At 41.8% G+C, this 16,613-nt stretch overlaps 3 protein-coding genes and 1 long non-coding RNA gene across 6 annotated transcripts in view; 3 read left to right on the top strand and 1 right to left on the bottom strand.

The window, feature by feature from the left end:
• smpx (small muscle protein X-linked) overlaps nucleotides 1–4,622 on the top strand; it is a 38,229-nt gene extending 33,607 nt beyond the window's left edge. The window contains exon 6 of the mRNA XM_061922497.1: nucleotides 2,881–4,622. The gene's annotated coding sequence lies outside the window, so the exon portion shown is untranslated. The remainder of the gene's footprint in view (nucleotides 1–2,880) is intronic.
• Nucleotides 4,623–6,005: 1,383 nt separating this feature from the next.
• The window catches only part of LOC133569315 (uncharacterized), a 28,697-nt gene continuing 18,089 nt past the window's right edge, over nucleotides 6,006–16,613 (top strand). For both annotated transcript variants that reach the window (XR_009809793.1, XR_009809794.1), the window contains exon 1: nucleotides 6,006–6,200. This is a non-coding gene — a long non-coding RNA (uncharacterized LOC133569315). The remainder of the gene's footprint in view (nucleotides 6,201–16,613) is intronic.
• LOC133569313 (kelch-like protein 34) lies at nucleotides 6,387–13,174 on the top strand. Its single transcript, XM_061921549.1, has one exon. It carries the CDS (start codon nucleotides 7,469–7,471, stop codon nucleotides 9,233–9,235), a length of 1,767 nt encoding a protein of 588 aa, XP_061777533.1. The 5' UTR covers nucleotides 6,387–7,468; the 3' UTR covers nucleotides 9,236–13,174.
• Nucleotides 11,706–16,613, bottom strand: part of cnksr2a (connector enhancer of kinase suppressor of Ras 2a) — a 100,893-nt gene continuing 95,985 nt past the window's right edge. For both annotated transcript variants that reach the window (XM_061921547.1, XM_061921548.1), the window contains exon 24: nucleotides 11,706–14,925. In XM_061921547.1, coding sequence (XP_061777531.1) covers nucleotides 14,728–14,925 — 198 coding nt within the window. In that variant the 3' untranslated portion in view covers nucleotides 11,706–14,727. The remainder of the gene's footprint in view (nucleotides 14,926–16,613) is intronic.

Below are 16,613 nucleotides of genomic sequence, written 5' to 3' on the forward strand. Positions count from 1 at the left end.
GCCCGTTGTTGTGCCATTCACCCAAGACCATCGCTTCATGGAAATGAACAGTCCCATGTTGCGAGGATCTGTACACAATTCCTGGAAGCTGAAAACATCTCAGTTCTTGCACGGCCAGCATACTCTCCGGACATGTCACCCATTGAGCATGTTTGGGATGCTGTAGATCGGCGTATAGGACAGCGTGTTCCACTCCCGGCCAATATCCGGCAACTTGGCACAGCCATTGAAGAGGAGTGGACCAACATTCCACAGGCCACAATCAACAACCTGATCAACTCTATTCGAAGGAGATGCATTGCACTGTGTGAGGCAAATAGTGGTCACACCAGATACTGACTGCTTTTCTGACCCCATACCCCCAATAAAGAAAAACATACATTTCAGTGTGGCCTTTTATTGTGGGCAGCCTAAGGCACACCTGTGCAAAAATCATGCTGTTTATCAGCATCTTGATATGCCACACCTGTGAGGTGGGATGGATTATTTGCCAAATAAGAAATGCTCACTAACACAGATTTAGACATATTTGTGAGCAACTTCTGAGAGGAATAGGTAATTAGTATGTATAGTTTTAGATAATTGAGTTGAACTCATGAAAAATGGGAGTGGAAACAATAGTGTTGCTTTTATATTTTTGTTCAGTACAGTAATAAATACATTTGGCATGTTGGTTTAAGGAGGTTTCATGTACAAACCCCGTTTCCATATGAGTTGGTAAATTGTGTTAGATGTAAATATAAACGGAATACAATGATTTGCAAATCATTTTCAACCCATATTCAGTTGAATATGCTACAAAGACAACATATTTGATGTTCAAACTGATAAACATTTTTTTTTGTGCTAATAATCATTAACTTTAGAATTTGATACCAGCAACACGTGACAAAGAAGTTGGGAAATGTGGTAATAAATACTGATAGAGTTGAGGAATGCTCATCAAACACTTATTTGGAACATCCCACAGGTGTGCAGGCTAATTGGGAACAGGTGGGTGCCATGATTGGGTATAAAAACAGCTTCCATGAAATGCCAAGTAATTCACAAACCAGGATGGGGCGAGGGTCACCAATTTGTAAGCAAATTGTTGAACAGTTTAAGAACAACATTTCTCAACGAGTTATTGCAAGGAATTTAGGGATTTTACCATCTACAGTCCGTAAAATCCTCAAAAGGTTCAGAGAATCTGGAGAAATCACTGCACGTAAGCGATGATATTACGGACCTTTGATCCCTCAGGCGATACTGCATCAAAAACCGACATCAGTGCGTAACGGATATCACCACATGGGCTCAGGAACACTTCATAAAACCACTGTCAGTAACTACATTTGGTCGCTACATCTGTAAGTGCAAGTTAAAACTCTACAATGCAAAGCGAAAGCCATTTCTCAACAACACCGAGGAACGCCGCTGGCTTCGCTGGGCCAGAGCTCATCTAAGATGGACTGATGCAAAGGGGAAAAGTGTTCTGTGGTCTGACGAGTCTCCATTTCAAATTATATTTGGAAACTGTGGACGTGGTGTCCTCCGGAACAAAGTGGAAAATAACCATCCAGATTGTTATAGGTGCGAAGTTCAAAAGCCAGCATCTGTGATGGTATGGGGGTGTATTAGTGCCCAAGGCATGGGTAACTCACACATCTGTGAAGGCACCATTAATGCTGAAAGGTACATACAGGTTTTGGAGCAACATATGTTGTCATCCAAGCAATGTTATCATGGACGCCCCTGCTTATTTTAGCAAGAAAATGCCAAGCCACTTGTCACAACAGCGTGGTTTCGTATTAAAAAAAGAGTGCGGGTACTTTCCTGGCCCACCTGCAGTCCAGACCTGTCTCCCATCGAAAATGTGTGGCGCATTATGAAGCGTAAAATACGACAGCGGAGAACCCGGACTGTTGAACGACTAAAGCTCTACATAAAACAAGAATGGTAAAGAATTCCACTTTCAAAGCTTCAACAATTAGTTTCCTCAGTTCCCAAACGTTTATTGAGTGTTGTTAAAAGAAAAGATGATGTAACACAGTGGTGAACATGCCCTTTCCCAACTACTCTGGCATGTGTTGCAGCCATGAAATTCTAAGTTAATTATTATTTGCAAAAAAAAATAAAGTTTATGAGTTTGAACATCAAATATGTTGTCTTTGTAGTGCATTCAACTGGATATGGGTTGAAAAGGATTTGCAAATCATTGTATTCCGTTTATATTTCCATCTAACACAATTTCCCAACTCATATGGAAACGGGGTTTGTAAAATCGCAGTTTTTGATGTGCTCTTCGATGCTATTTCTTGCAGCAGTATCATTTAGTGCCACATGAGGGCGCTGTAGGATGCCCTACCTGCAACGCCTCTTGCTTGTGAGCAGGCGGGACTGAGTCAGGCTCTATTTCTAACTTGTGCATGTGTGTGTTTGTGTGTCACATTAGCGATGTGTGTGTGTGTGTGTGTGTGTGTGTGTGTGATTTGACCCTCTCATGTCACTAAATAAGGTCAGCAAAATATTAGATATACGCGTCTCAGGATGACACCACACTGTGGTACAGCACTGTGATCAGGATAATATATTGTATTACAAATATATTATTAAATTAAATTGAATAAAAATATGTACAATATATTTTTTTATGTATTTGCATATAGTAAAAATGTTATTTGATTATTAATTAAAGATATAATATAGTTATTAAATACATAATTAGTACAATAATACATTTATTGCGGTGCATCATTATCTTTGTTTAGTCAAAGCAGTTTTTTCAGTGTACTGGATTATCTAAAAAAGAGGCCATCTGTAACATGAAGATAATTAGGATTGTATGCACTGCATGCATGCACATTTTTTGCAAGCCAAGTGATTGTGCTTGTCTTTTAGGATCAGTGTTCAGATGCCGAGGAAGGACAATAAAGACTCGCCTGCTGCGGCTGTGAAGGCGCTTCATCGCGTTTGGCAACATTAGCAGCTTTGTGTGACCCGCTCAACATCAACAAACATCTCTGGAATTATTGAAATCATTCATACAAACGCAGCAATGACACAAAACAGCAAAGACACTTTTCACTACCTGACATTGTTTTATGACAATCTAGCGATGGTGTTTTGTAAATGGCCGATTTAACGTGTTGCACTTTTTTTTTTTTGGTCTTATCCTATTGTTCTAATGAAACTGACATCTGCAGGAGCAATAAATCTATTTGGTTGTGACATGTATTTATGACCCCAGCCAACACATTTCAGCAATGTATTATTGTCTCATGGAAAACAAACTTGGATACACTTAAGAGTAGTCCGTGTACAGCAGGGGGTGTCCAAAGTGCGGCCCGCGGGTCATTTTTTAACGGCCCCACGGCACATTTTAAGAATACAATTGAAAAAAATTAAAAACATAGAGTGGCATAAAAGAGCTAACAGGTGAAATGTAACAATAAATTGTTGCAATGCTTACTCTTATAACACAAGGCTGCCATGCAGGCTGTTTCTTTCTTTAAAAAAAAAAAAAAAGAATCAAAATCAATGTCATTTTAAATTATTGACCTATTCAAGGCTTCGATTACGTCACATTAAATATTCCACTTTGATATATTTTTGGGGGGAAAATGTTGCATATTTTGTGTTTTGCCATATAAAAAACTGGGCTGTTTTTTTTTTTTAAAAGAAGGGCCTGAAACCAACAAACAAAACATAAACAATAAAACTTCAAATTGACAGATATATCTGAAGTTGATTTTGAGATTATTGTGCTAAAAGTAAACAGTAAAAAAAACGTATGATTTATTTTTTAACACTTTAAGAAGTAGGACACTTTCGGATCCCCAATTATTTTAGTGTGATTTGTTTTTAAGTGTCATTGCTCAAAAAATAACAATGAATCAAAATCCAAAATTAAGGCTCCAATTATTATATAATCTCAAATATTCCACCTAAAAAAGTTATTGGGTGACAATATTGCATATTTTGTGTTTTTTTCCATTTTTTTTTTTGTAATGTCAATCTAGAGATTTAAAACTTGCATAATAATACAAATTATAATACTGAATAATGACACATTTTTTACATTTTTTTTTTACCAAAACCCTTTGGGGTCCCCGGGATCATAACTGAGTGGAAGCCATAATGTCTATTTTTCATACATATATTGTATTGGTTTTTAAAATAAAAATAATGAAAATGGCCCCCGCTTGCTCTGATTTTTCAGTGTGCGGCCCTCAGTGGAAAAAGTTTGGACACCCCATGGGTACAGAGACTGTATGACGACCCTGGAGAACCGCAAGAGTATTGTGTGTTGTCAATCTGGGAGATGCACGAGTGCTGCCAACACAAGCGGGCAGCTGCAGTTCATTGGGAGGCAAACATGAATTCCAACATATACGGTGGCATTGTGAACCAGAAGATGATCACATCTCTTTTTCTTCTTGAGTTTAAAGACACACAGTAGCCCCTTTAAATGTTTGGGATGTAACAATATGAACATTTCTTATCACGGTCATTGTGACTAAAACCATCCCGGTTATCAACATTATCGTGGTATTTTTGAATGTGCTCAAAAAGTACTTCCACACAATGATTTCCTGTTTTTTTTTAAATAATCATAATAAATAGACCTACCTTAAAATTCACCATGTTGGATTTTTTGTGTCTAATGATTCACTAATAAGAGGTTGGCGTTGTCACTTCCTACTCTTTTCAGCACTGTAAAAACACCTCATCTTGTGTCAAACAACAATCACTCAGTTATAAGAAAGCACATCTTGCGGGTTCAATATGCCCAATTGAACAGTTTGGTTGACAATTGGGGTGTAACGGTACGCTATTTGTATTAAACCAATTCGGTACGGGGGTTTCGGTTCAATTCGGAGGTGTACCGAACGAGTTTCCACACGGACATTTTCTCGTGTTGCCACTAATTTAGACAGTGATTGCTGTTTGTTGACTCGTATTCAGTGGACTTCACACTGACTACTCTAAAGCTGACTTTCCATAGCATTGAATCTCTGTATATTGGTGTATGTGTGCTAGGGATGTGGGGAAAAAATCGATTCGAATTTGAATCCCGATTCTCACGTTGTGCAACTCAGAATCGATTCTCATTTTAAAAAAATCGATTTAGTTTTTTATTTTATTTCTTTTCTTTTCTTTATCAATCCAACAAAACAATATGGAGCAATACTATAACAATGCAATCCAATTCCAAAACCAAACCTGACTAAGCAACACTCAGAAATGCAAAAAACTGAACAATTGAGAGGAGACACAAACGCGGCACAGAACAGACCAAAAGTAGTGAAACAAAAATGAATATTATCAACAACAGTATCAATATTAGTTATTATTTCAGCATAGCAATGGTTAAAAAACCCTCATTGATATTATCATTAGACATTTATAAAAATAAAAAAAAAGAACAATAGTGTCACAGTGGCTTACACGTGCATCGCATCTCATAAGCTTGACAACACACTGTGTCCAATATTTTCACCAAGATAAAATAAGTCATATTTTTGGTCCGTTTAATAGTTAAAACAAATTTACATTACTGCAATCAGTTGATAAAACATTGTCCTTTAAAATTATAAAAGCTTTTTACAAAAATGTACTACTCTGCTTGCATGTCAGCAGACTGGGGTAGATCCTGCTGAAATCCTATGTATTGAATTCATACAGAATCCTTTTAAATCGGGAAAAAAATCGTTTTTGAATCGAGAATCGTGTTGAATTGAAAAAAAAAAATCGATTTTGAATCGAATTGTGACCCCAAGGATCGACATTGAATCGAATCGTGGGACACCCAAAGATTCGCAGCCCTAATGTGTGCCTACAAAATGTTTGTCACAACGCGGTGAGGGAAGTCTTGTCTTGGTTTTTCTGTCTTGTGATTTACGTGTTTGATTTGGAAAAGCTACCCTCTTGTTTCAGACCACGGGCCCTTCTTCTTGTGTCACCAGTCTGATGTCATCCTTGATTCCTGATTGTTTCCACCTGTTCCCCATCACTCCCACATCCTATTTAAGCTCACTTCTCCGTTTGTCCTTTGCCAGATCGTCTCGTCTATCGTGCCTTTCTAGCCTCCATGTCCATGTCCTGGATTAGCTCCTTGTCTTGCTCCTGTTTTCCTAGTTACCCTAGTTTTTGCTGTAATTTTGAGTTTACTTTTTCCTCCTTCAAGCGTCCTTGGTTATCCTTCGTCTTCCTAATTGGTGAGTTTTTGTTTTTCCAAATTTCGAATCTATTGCCTCATTGATTGAGTGATTTTTTGTTATTTATAGTTAGTGTTTATATATAGGTCGTTTTGGTGTTTTTTCCTCCTGTTGGTGCGCATTTCGTTTATTCTTATTAATATTCTTTTTTTTTTGTTAAAATTTCCTTAGATTAGTATTCCTCCTTATTTTTGTGGAGTGATTTTAAGTTAATTGTTTATCCTCGGAATTATTTTTCCGCGTGTTGATTATTCTTGTGAAAAACTTTTTTTTGCATTGGAGGTAAAAAATTGTTCCTTTTTACTTCTTCTCTGCATCTGGGTCCTTTTCTTACTCCGAGTCGTAACAATGTTTGAAACACCTTTCATCAGTACCTCTCTTAGCTCTTTATCCATCATCGCACACACTCATGCACGCCCAGGCAAAAACACAGACAGAGAAATGCAGAGCAGCTGTAGCTAAATTTAGCTTCCATCAGGTCAGGGTGCAATGATAACATCCACACGGGACAATCTGACTTTGTGTGGTGGCGAAGAAAGTGTCAGAAAAAGGCACAATGTTTCTTTTTGCTGAGTTCGAGTGCAAGTCTTCAGAGAAAATAACCCAAACCCACTCTTATGTGGGTACAAGCACTTTTCTCTGCAGTCGTGCATCTATTAAGAAACTGTGAATAATAGCCTGTGCGTGTGCAATAAAACACGAGGGTGTGCACGCTGGTGAGTATTGCACAGTAGCACACAAACACTCAGTAGCAGGTCATCAATCAGGTGGTAAACATGCTGCAACCCGATGAAGTGACTTTATCTCTGCACCAAAAATAAGCACACGAGCTTAGCATCCCGATCCTTGTGACACATGTCTTGTCAGAAAAAACAACGTTGTGTTTGATGTTTGATTGATCCAGTTTTGTCAGTGTTTCTTTTCCGGTTGCCATGGTGATGAGGGCTCAGATAGGTGCCTTGGCGACGGTGCCCTTGGACTCAGACGGGCAGCTGTATTTACCAATGAGTTCATCTACTGGGATAGACACTAAACCCTGCCAAGGTGTGTGTGTGTGTGTGATACTCCCACCCGAGCACAGACCAAAAGGGCAGCTGACAAAAACCAAAGAGCACATTTAGAGCATCAGGACAAACAAGACTGGAACTCCTCGCTGTGTTTGTCAGGACTTGGTGTGGTTAACCTCGCCACCCCCCATTTGGCATGTGTGCTGCAGCCAACAGGAGCGTTCCGTAGCTGCTCCTGGTTGTCGTTCTTGCATCTTCGGGATGGACGGCTACTCCCTCCTCTACAGCTCGACCCACAGAACCGAGATGCTGGGGCGCTTCCAGCGGCTGCGCTCGGACGGGAAGATGTGCGACGTGGTGCTCGAAACCGACGGCGCCTCCTTCCCCTGCCACCGGGCTCTCCTGGCGAGCTCCAGCGATTATTTCTGGGCGCTCTTCGGTGAGGCCACGGCGGAGAGACTGGCGCGGTCTATAAGGCTCCCGGCGCTGACGCCCAAAGGTTTAGACGCCATTTTGGACTTCCTGTACTCGGGCTGGCTCAGGGTGTCACCCGCCACGCTCCCCGACATTCTGGAGGCGGCGAGGTACCTGCAAGTGGAGACGGCCGTGGCCATTTGCGAGCGCTACATCACCGATGGGCTCAGCGTCGAGAACTGTTGCAGCTATGCTAACCTAGCTGAGCACCACGCGCTTCCTGATGTGCTGGATGACGCCAATTACACCATCGCCGCAGAGATGGCCAAACTGATGCAGGAAAGAAGAGACGAACTTCTCGGATTGAACGTCCAATCGTTGATGGCGGTGCTGGATGCCGATGAAATCCCTGCAGTCAAGGAAGTGGACCTGGTCAGACTGGCTCTGGATTGGCTGAATGACAACGGGCCCCTCCCACCGCTGCAATCCAACCTCCTGCTAAGTCGTCTCCGCTTCGGATTGGTGGCTCCTTCTGACCTTGCACACCTTTGCCGCGCCCACAGAGCCATGGCCACACCTTTGATAAGAAGCCAGGTGACCCGGGCGCAGGAGTACCACGGAACAGGCTCAGCCGGGCCGATACGACAGAACAAACAGTCCACACTGAGGGCGAAGCCTGATCGCGTGCTGCTTGTCGGCGGCGGACCTGGCCCGGATCGACCGGAGCAACAGGTTCTGACCTTCAATCTAAAAACCAGGAAGTTTACGTCCCTGACTTCCTGTCTACCACTAAAGCTGAGGAACCACTGCGTGTGTTCCCTGGGGGGCTTCCTCTTCGTGCTCGGCGGGGAAGTGGTCAGCGAGGCGGATGAGAAGCCGGTCACCGTGGAAACGTCTAATCAAGTGTGGAGGTACGACCCCCGCTTCGAATGCTGGCAGAAAGTGGAGCCCATGCTGCAGAGGCGGGCCAAGTTCGCCTGCTGCGCCAGGGAGGACGCCATTTATGCCATGGGAGGACAAAACGCGGATTCCAACGTCACGGCCGCGCTGGCCTCTGTCGAGTTCTATGACATGGCAGCGGGGGCGTGGAGGAGATGCGCGCCCATGCCCGGCCCGCTCCACGGCCATGCTTGTGCCGTGCTGGACCACGACATCTACGTGTCAGGTGGTCTCTCAGGCAACGGCATCATGATCCCGGGCCAGAGCCAAAGCAGCAAGGAGGTTCTATGCTGGGACGGCATGGGAGGAACCTGGAAGAAGAGGGCTCCCATGTCCATTGGCAGGTTCAGCCACCGCCTGGCGACCGCCCAAGGTTACATCTACGCCCTTCTGGGGATGTACGAGCCCTTCTGTGAGATCGAGCGCTACGACCCGCGAGAGGACCACTGGACGCGCCTCAGGCCGCTACTTGCCGCGACCTTCAACTACGGGATGGCGGCGACGCCAAGCGGGAGCCTGGTGGTGTTCGGTGGGACGAAATGGAGCAACGCGCGGGAGGTAGCGGTAAAGAACGTGCTGGAGTACGACCCCAAGAATGACCAGTGGAGGGAAATTGCTCAGCTGCCAAGACCCCTCACGGGAACGGAGTGCACCATACTGCCGATGCCCGACTAAAATGCACAATGTCCAAATTCGGATCAAATTCTGCAGACTGCATTTAATGGCAATTTGGTCAACGACACAACTATTTGGTTTTAGCTCGTCGAGCTACGCTAATTATGCCACAGTTCTAACGTTTAGGACACAGATCTGAAACTCAGTAATGAGCCAATGATGCAAAAGACGTTGAATTGTTAGCATTCCCTATCTTCCTCTTCCTTCTTTGTTCAACATGTGCACTATCGCCCCCTGAAGAACTGCTGTGGGCTAACACCGATTTACAGTTTGAACGCTTCATTGGGTAGTTTTGGTTTCCCTCTTGCAGCTGACTCAAGTCTCTCAAATTGCACGATGTATCCTCAGCTAGAAGGAGTGCTATACTTTTTTTGGAACTTTGCCCATCATCCACAATCCTTATGAGAGTCGAGAACACACACAATATTCCCTTTCTATGCATTTTAAATAGTAAACAACTGTTATTAAAGGCCTACTGAAACCCACTACTACCGACCACGCAGTCTGATAGTTTATATATCAATGATGAAATATTAACATTGCAACACATGCCAATACGGCCTTTTTAGTTTACTAAATTGCAATTTTAAATCGTCGTGTTGAAAACGTCGAGGTATGATGACCCGTATGATGACGCGTGCGTTTGACGTCTCGGGTTGTAGCGGACATTATTTTCCAGCCCGATCCAGGCTATAAGTAGTCTGCTTCAATCGCATAATTAAACATTATTCTGGACATCTGTGTTGCTGAATATTTTGCAATTTGTTCAGTTAATAATGGAGAAGTCAAAGTAGAAAGATGGAGGTGGGAAGCTTTTAGCCTTTAGCCACATAAACACACGGTTTAAAATTCCCGGAGGTGAAGCTTTACTATGGATCAGAGCGGTCAAACGAACATGGATCCCGACTACATGTCAACCGGCAGTTTTCGGTGAGAAAATTGTGGTAATAATCGGCTCTTACTGGAGATCAGCAGAGCATCTGTCCTGCTGCATCTTCGCTACTTTCCTCAGAGACTCTGGCGTCAACACACCCGTGGCCACGCCCCTCCGACTTTAAGGTACTATTTAACTCACTGAAACACTAGCAACACAATAGGCAGATAAGGGACTTCCCAGAATTATCCTAGTAGATGTGTCTAAAAACATCTGAATCGCTCAGAATCACAATCAGCTTTTTTTTTTCTTTCTGGTCCTTCACTCTAAATTTCTCCATCATGTTTTAATAGTGTTTTAGTGAGATTGTAAAGTCATACCTGAAAGTCGGATGGCTGCAGTAAACGCCAGTGTCCCTCAGAGAAGCCAATGGAGGAGCCAAGATCACAACTGCCTTTTTGACAGCTGCAGGAGGAAGTCGCGTAATCCACTGAAGTCTCCGGTAAGAGCTGACTTAATATCACAATTTTCCCATCCGAAAACTTGCTGGTTGACGTACAGAAACATGTTCGCTTGACCGCTCTGTGTTAAAGCCTCACAACAAAGAAACACCGGATGTGTTTCGGTGCTAAAGGCAGCTGCAATCCACCGCTTTCCACCAACAGTACTCTTCTTTATAGTCTCCATTATTAATTGAACAAATTGCAAAAAGATTCAGCAACACAGATGTCCAAAATACTGTGTAATTATGCGATGAAAAGAGACGACTTTTAGCCGTGTGTGGTGCTGGGCTAATATGTCCGCTACAACCCGAGACGTCACAAACACACGTCATCATACGCGTCATCATTCCATGACGTTTTCAACAAGAAACTCCTCGGGAAATTTAAAATTGTAATTTAGTAAACTAAACTGGCCGTATTGGCATCTGTTGCAATGTTAAGATTTCATCATTGATGTATAAACTATCAGACTGCGTGGTCGGTAGTAGTGGGTTTCAGTAGGCCTCTAAGGGGTGGCTAACAAAGCAGGCTCTGATTGATTGATTGAAACTTTTATTAGTAGATTGCACAGTACAGTACATATTCTGCACAATTGACCACTAAATGGTAACACTCAAATAAGTTTTTCAACTTGTTTAAGTCGTGGTCCTCGTTAATCAATTCATGGTAAAAGGCAATAGGGATACCGTGTATTCAACTTTTAAAGCCCATCAAAAAACCTCCAACAAAGTTGTATACAGTATACATGAAAATATTTAAGTTATATAGTAATAGGCACATGTATTTATACATACAGTATTTTGGTCATTTTAAGCATTACAATGAATTCTGTCCAAGGCGCATTTATTTCACAGAGTGCATAGCAATGTTAGCATTCGTTGCTATGCACTGTATCATGTAGTTTCAAATAGGAACATATAACAGTGACTTCCGCTTTCATTGGGATGCCAATTGATGGGATGGTTGTATCTTTCAGCACTTGTGCTGTCCTTGAGCTTGAACATTCAATTAATCCTCACTCCTCAGATAAAAAAAATGTTTGAAGTTGAGAGACATAGTATCGAGTTGGTAGAGATTGGATTTTCACAAAACGTTTACTATACATGTGAAACGTATGATTTATAACCTAGCATTAACATTTTTTCTAACTCAAAAGTAATACAGCAGCAGAAGAAGAATTAGCTCCTTCTTCGCAGCCAACGTTATTAGCAGCTCAAGCTAACTAGTATATAGTAGCTGGCTACTTGCTATTGTGGTCGAAGGAGCATTGTGCACAAGGCGATGTGTCACTATGCCAGAAAAGTAGTTCCTTGGTGTTAGCTCTTACAGCAGGGGTCGGGAACCTTTTTGGCTGAGTGAGCCAAGAAAGCCAAATATTTTAAAATGTATTTCTGTAAGAGCCATATAATATTTTTATTAACACTGAACACAAATAAACGCATGCGTTTTTAAGTAAGACCAACAGGTCTCTTATTCTTTGTAATAACATTGTTATACTGAAGCTAACTGTGGAGGGGGGGGCGTAGCCTGCAGGCCTGCAGCGAAGCGGGGTGTTGCCAGGATCGGCCTCGAAATCAGCGACACGTGCGTAGACGGCCCACCTGTGCCTTGTAATCTAATCACCTGTCGCTCTGTTATAAGCAGCAGCCAGGAGGAAAGACAGGGTTGGGGCTGGAGCCAGAGCGTGAGCGAGAATTAAAGAGAAAAAGACAATTGCTGTAAAGCAACTGAGAGACTATTGAAAAATAAAACAATATTGTAACCCTGAAACAGGCTCTCATGTCGTTGCTTGGTGGTCTGAAGAACCCCCAGGAGGGCAAGCCCCACACTAACCAATAATAAATAAATAACTTCTTACCATTAACGCAACTTCTTGAACAGGTGCGGTAGAAAACGGATGGATGGATTAAAAATGCATGAGAATGTTTTATATTTTGAACGTTATTTTTAACACTGTGATTACAGGTGGAATTATTCATTACTTATCGTGTTAAGCAATGTTGGCTCAGATTTATCCGAGAGCCAGATGCAGTCATCAAAAGAGCCACATCTGGCTCGCGAGCCTTAGGTTCCCTACCCCTGTCTTACAGTAACAATGTAGCTGATGCTTGGTCAATATGCATGTGACAGCATTTAAATGGAGCCTTGTTGGTACTTTTGGATGTTTTTTTTAGAGCGCTTTATCAATCAATGTTTATTTATATAGCCCTAAATCACAGAGTAGATTAATCACATTACCTGCATTGTTAGCCGCCTCAAATTACCATTTTCCCCAAAATTTAGAACGCACTGAAATGAGAAAGACATGTGTGTTCTTGTCTCACAGAGGGATTGTGGATGATGCACAAATAAATAAATAAAAATGCTGTTCTCTTAAGAAAGAAGGCCGTGCAGAGAGCTCTTTAAGGACAAGGTGAGGAGGTTCAGCGGGATTGCGGGCGATACCGTCACAGATAAGCCGGGTTGTCAAGCAGAGGAGAAAGGTCAGAAAGGTCAAGAAGATACGCCAGCTGAATATTTTGGTGATTAAGTAGCGGTTATCGATTAAACGTCAGCATGGAACCGGTTGTGTTTTTCATTTTTCATCACCATCAAGGTGGCACAATGAGGTCACAATTGCTGCAGCAACACATATCTGTCCTGAAATAAACCAGTGCAAAACAACAAAAATAAGGATTTAGCTGACTTTTGCTAGTGTTTATTTACAATTTAGAATGCATAAAAAAAGAAAAACATATGTGGGCTTGTCTCACATAAAGATTGTGAATGATAGGAAAAACAAAACAAAAACGTGCAATACCCCTTCAATGCCATAAACACAAAAACCAAGCATCCTCCTCCAAACGACCAAACTTTATTGATCCATTCGCTTTATCCGACAGACATAAATACCGCTTTAATTTAATTTTTAGTTTGATCATAAAACACTCCTAAAAGCAAACTCACAGTCAGCATCTGGAGGTTTACAGCACAGAAAGTACTAGGAATAAATAAATATTAATGTGCTTATTTACAACAAAGACAAGCAATGGCAGCATGGAGAGAGCATTCAGCTTTTTGTGCTTAATTGTTGTGGTTGTGGGGCTTTGTGCTTGTTTATATGCTAACCACTTAGCGACCTTAACATTAGGAACCCCTACTGTAGCCACAAATCTGTCTTATCATCAGTTCTTGTTGAGCTTTGTACCTAATGTTCTGGATGTTTTTTTCTTAATAATACAACATTTTAATTTAGTCCAGAGACGGTCAGCTAGGAAAAAATGCAAAAGTAGTCTCCTTTGCAGTTAAAAGCACCTCGTACAAAATATTCCAGAACAGGAGTTCTTAACCTTTTTGACGTTGGGGCACAACTTTTGGCCTACAGAGGGACTCGGGACCCAGTCAAATAATAATACTGAATTAGTGTTCTTACTCTTGATTGTAATCATATTCAATAATTATATCTAACCTACTTACAGTCTACAATCCTGTCAAATGATATGAAACCATGTGTTAATCACAAAGATTATAATCAAGTCTGATTACAAGATGAAATACGAAAAAAAAAAATGCTAACTCATAAAACCTCATGAAAAATAAATGCACATACTACTTTGCATTGCGAAAATGAATACAACTATAACTTTCCTAAATAAACTGCCAATAAAATAATGTGCAAAAGACAAATACAGTTTCTCCCATTTAGTCATAATTTTTGCGCTTAAGAAACATCTCAATGACTTTAACTCCAGACTCCTTCTGTTTGTTTGTGATTGTCATTACTGCCACAAGTGGTGGAAAAGTGTAATACAACCGAGAAAATGTGATATTTTTGGTGGCCCTTTAGATGGCGCTCCAGCCCCAACAATGGTTAAGAAACACTGTTCTAGAGTCTTATTTAGAACCCGACTGCTTCATTCAACGATGCAGAAGAAGAACAAGGCAGCAACACGTGACAAATACGCAGAAAACCACAAGTGATAAAAGATGTCCAAAATGTTTTCGTGTGTGTAAAAGATGACATTTTAGTCCTGTCAATCATCTCGGTTCAATATTGTCCGTTGCTTTCTCGGGGGCGCGCATGTGTATGTGTGTGTGTGTGTGTGTGTGTGTGTGTGTGTGTGTGTGTGTGTGCATCAGACGTGGGTCTCAATGTAGGAGTGAGTGTGAGAGAGCGAGGGTGTCAACGGGGGGCCGGGCTCAGACTCTTCGGCCTCGCTTGGCGGCAGGGAAAAGAGCTCGTGATAAGCTCGCTTCCACTCCTGGAACTCTGTGGACGACAGCTGGGGGTGGCCCAAGAGCCTGTCAATCAGCGCTAGCTCCCCCTCTCTGTCCTATGAAAGCGCACAAACACAGGAGGGAGGAGTCACTTTCTGTAGTTTTATTGATTTGTTTGGGTTAAAGCCTTTTTTTGTTTAAAAAAAACAAACAAACAATAAAAATAAAAAAAACGCAGACACACGGAAAGCAGGACAAAGACTACAAAGTTTGTGGTAGTTATGTTCAACTTCCTGGTTTGTTCGAAAATTACGCAACAACCGAATGAAACCAACCCTCAGGTGTGGCATGAACGAAGGAAGAAAGTATTACCGTATTTTTCGTACTTTAAGTCGCAGTTTTTTTTATAGTTTGGCCAGGGGTGCGACTTATACTCGGGAGCGACTTATGTGTGAAATTATTAACACATTACCGTAAAATATCAAATAATATTATTTAGCTCATTCACGTAAGAGACTAGACCAGGGGTCGGGAACCTTTTTGGCTGAGAGAGCCAAGAAAGCCAAATATTTTAAAATGTATTTCTGTAAGAGCCATATAATATTTTTATTAACACTGAACACAACTAAACACGTGCATTTTTAAGTAAGACCAACAGGTCTCTTATTCGTTGTAATAACATTGTTATTCTGAAGCTAACTGTGGAGGGGGGCGGGGCCTGCGGGCCTGCAGCGAAGCGGGGTGTTGCCCGGATCGGCCTCGAAATCAGCGACAGGTGCGTGGACGGCCCACCTGTGCCTTGTTATCTAATCACCTGTTGCTCTGTTCTAAGCAGCAGCCAGGAGGAAAGACGGGGTTGGGGCTGGAGCCAGAGCGCGAGCGAGAATTAAAGAGAAAAAGACAATTGCTGGAAAGCAACTGAGGGACTTATTGAAAAATAAAACAATAATATAACCCAGAAACAGGCTCTCATGTCGGTGCTTGGTGGTCTGAAGAACCCCCAGGAGGGCAAGCCCCACACTAACCAATGATAAATAAATGACTTCTTACCATTAATGCAACTTCTTGAAAAGGTGCGGTAGAAAACGGATGGATGGATTAAAAACGCATGAGAATGTTTTATTTTTTGAACGTTATTTTTAACACTGTGATCACAAGTGGAATTATTCATTATGTCAGCTCAGATTTATCCGAGAGCCAGATGCAGTCATCAAAAGAGCCACATCTGGCTAGCGAGTCATAGGTTCCCTACCCCTGGACTAGACGTATAAGATTTCATGGGATTCATCGATTAGGAGTGACAGATTGTTTGATAAACGTATAGCATGTTCTATATGTTATAGTTATTTGAATGACTCTTACCATAATATGTTACGTTAACATACCAGGCACCTTCTCAGTTGGTTATTTATGCGTCATATAACGTACACTTATTCAGCCTGTTGTTCACTATTCTTTATTAACTGCACTGGCTTCCTGTGCACTTAAGATGTGACTTTAAGGTTTTACTACTTACGTATAAAATACTACACGGTCTAGCTCCAGCCTATCTTGCCGATTGTATTGTACCGTATGTCCAGGCAAGAAATCTGCGTTCAAAAGACTCCGGCTTATTAGTGATTCCTAGAGCCCAAAAAAAGTCTGCGGGCTATAGAGCGTTTTCCGTTCGGGCTCCAGTACTCTGGAATGCCCTCCCGGTAACAGTTTGAGATGCTACCTCAGTAGAAGCATTTAAGTCTCACCTTAAAACTCATCTGTATACTCTAACCTTTAAACAGACCTCCTTTTTAGACCAGTTGATCTG

Source organism: Nerophis ophidion, linkage group LG15, assembly GCF_033978795.1.
Source record: "Nerophis ophidion isolate RoL-2023_Sa linkage group LG15, RoL_Noph_v1.0, whole genome shotgun sequence".
Taxonomy (NCBI): Eukaryota; Metazoa; Chordata; class Actinopteri; order Syngnathiformes; family Syngnathidae; genus Nerophis; species Nerophis ophidion.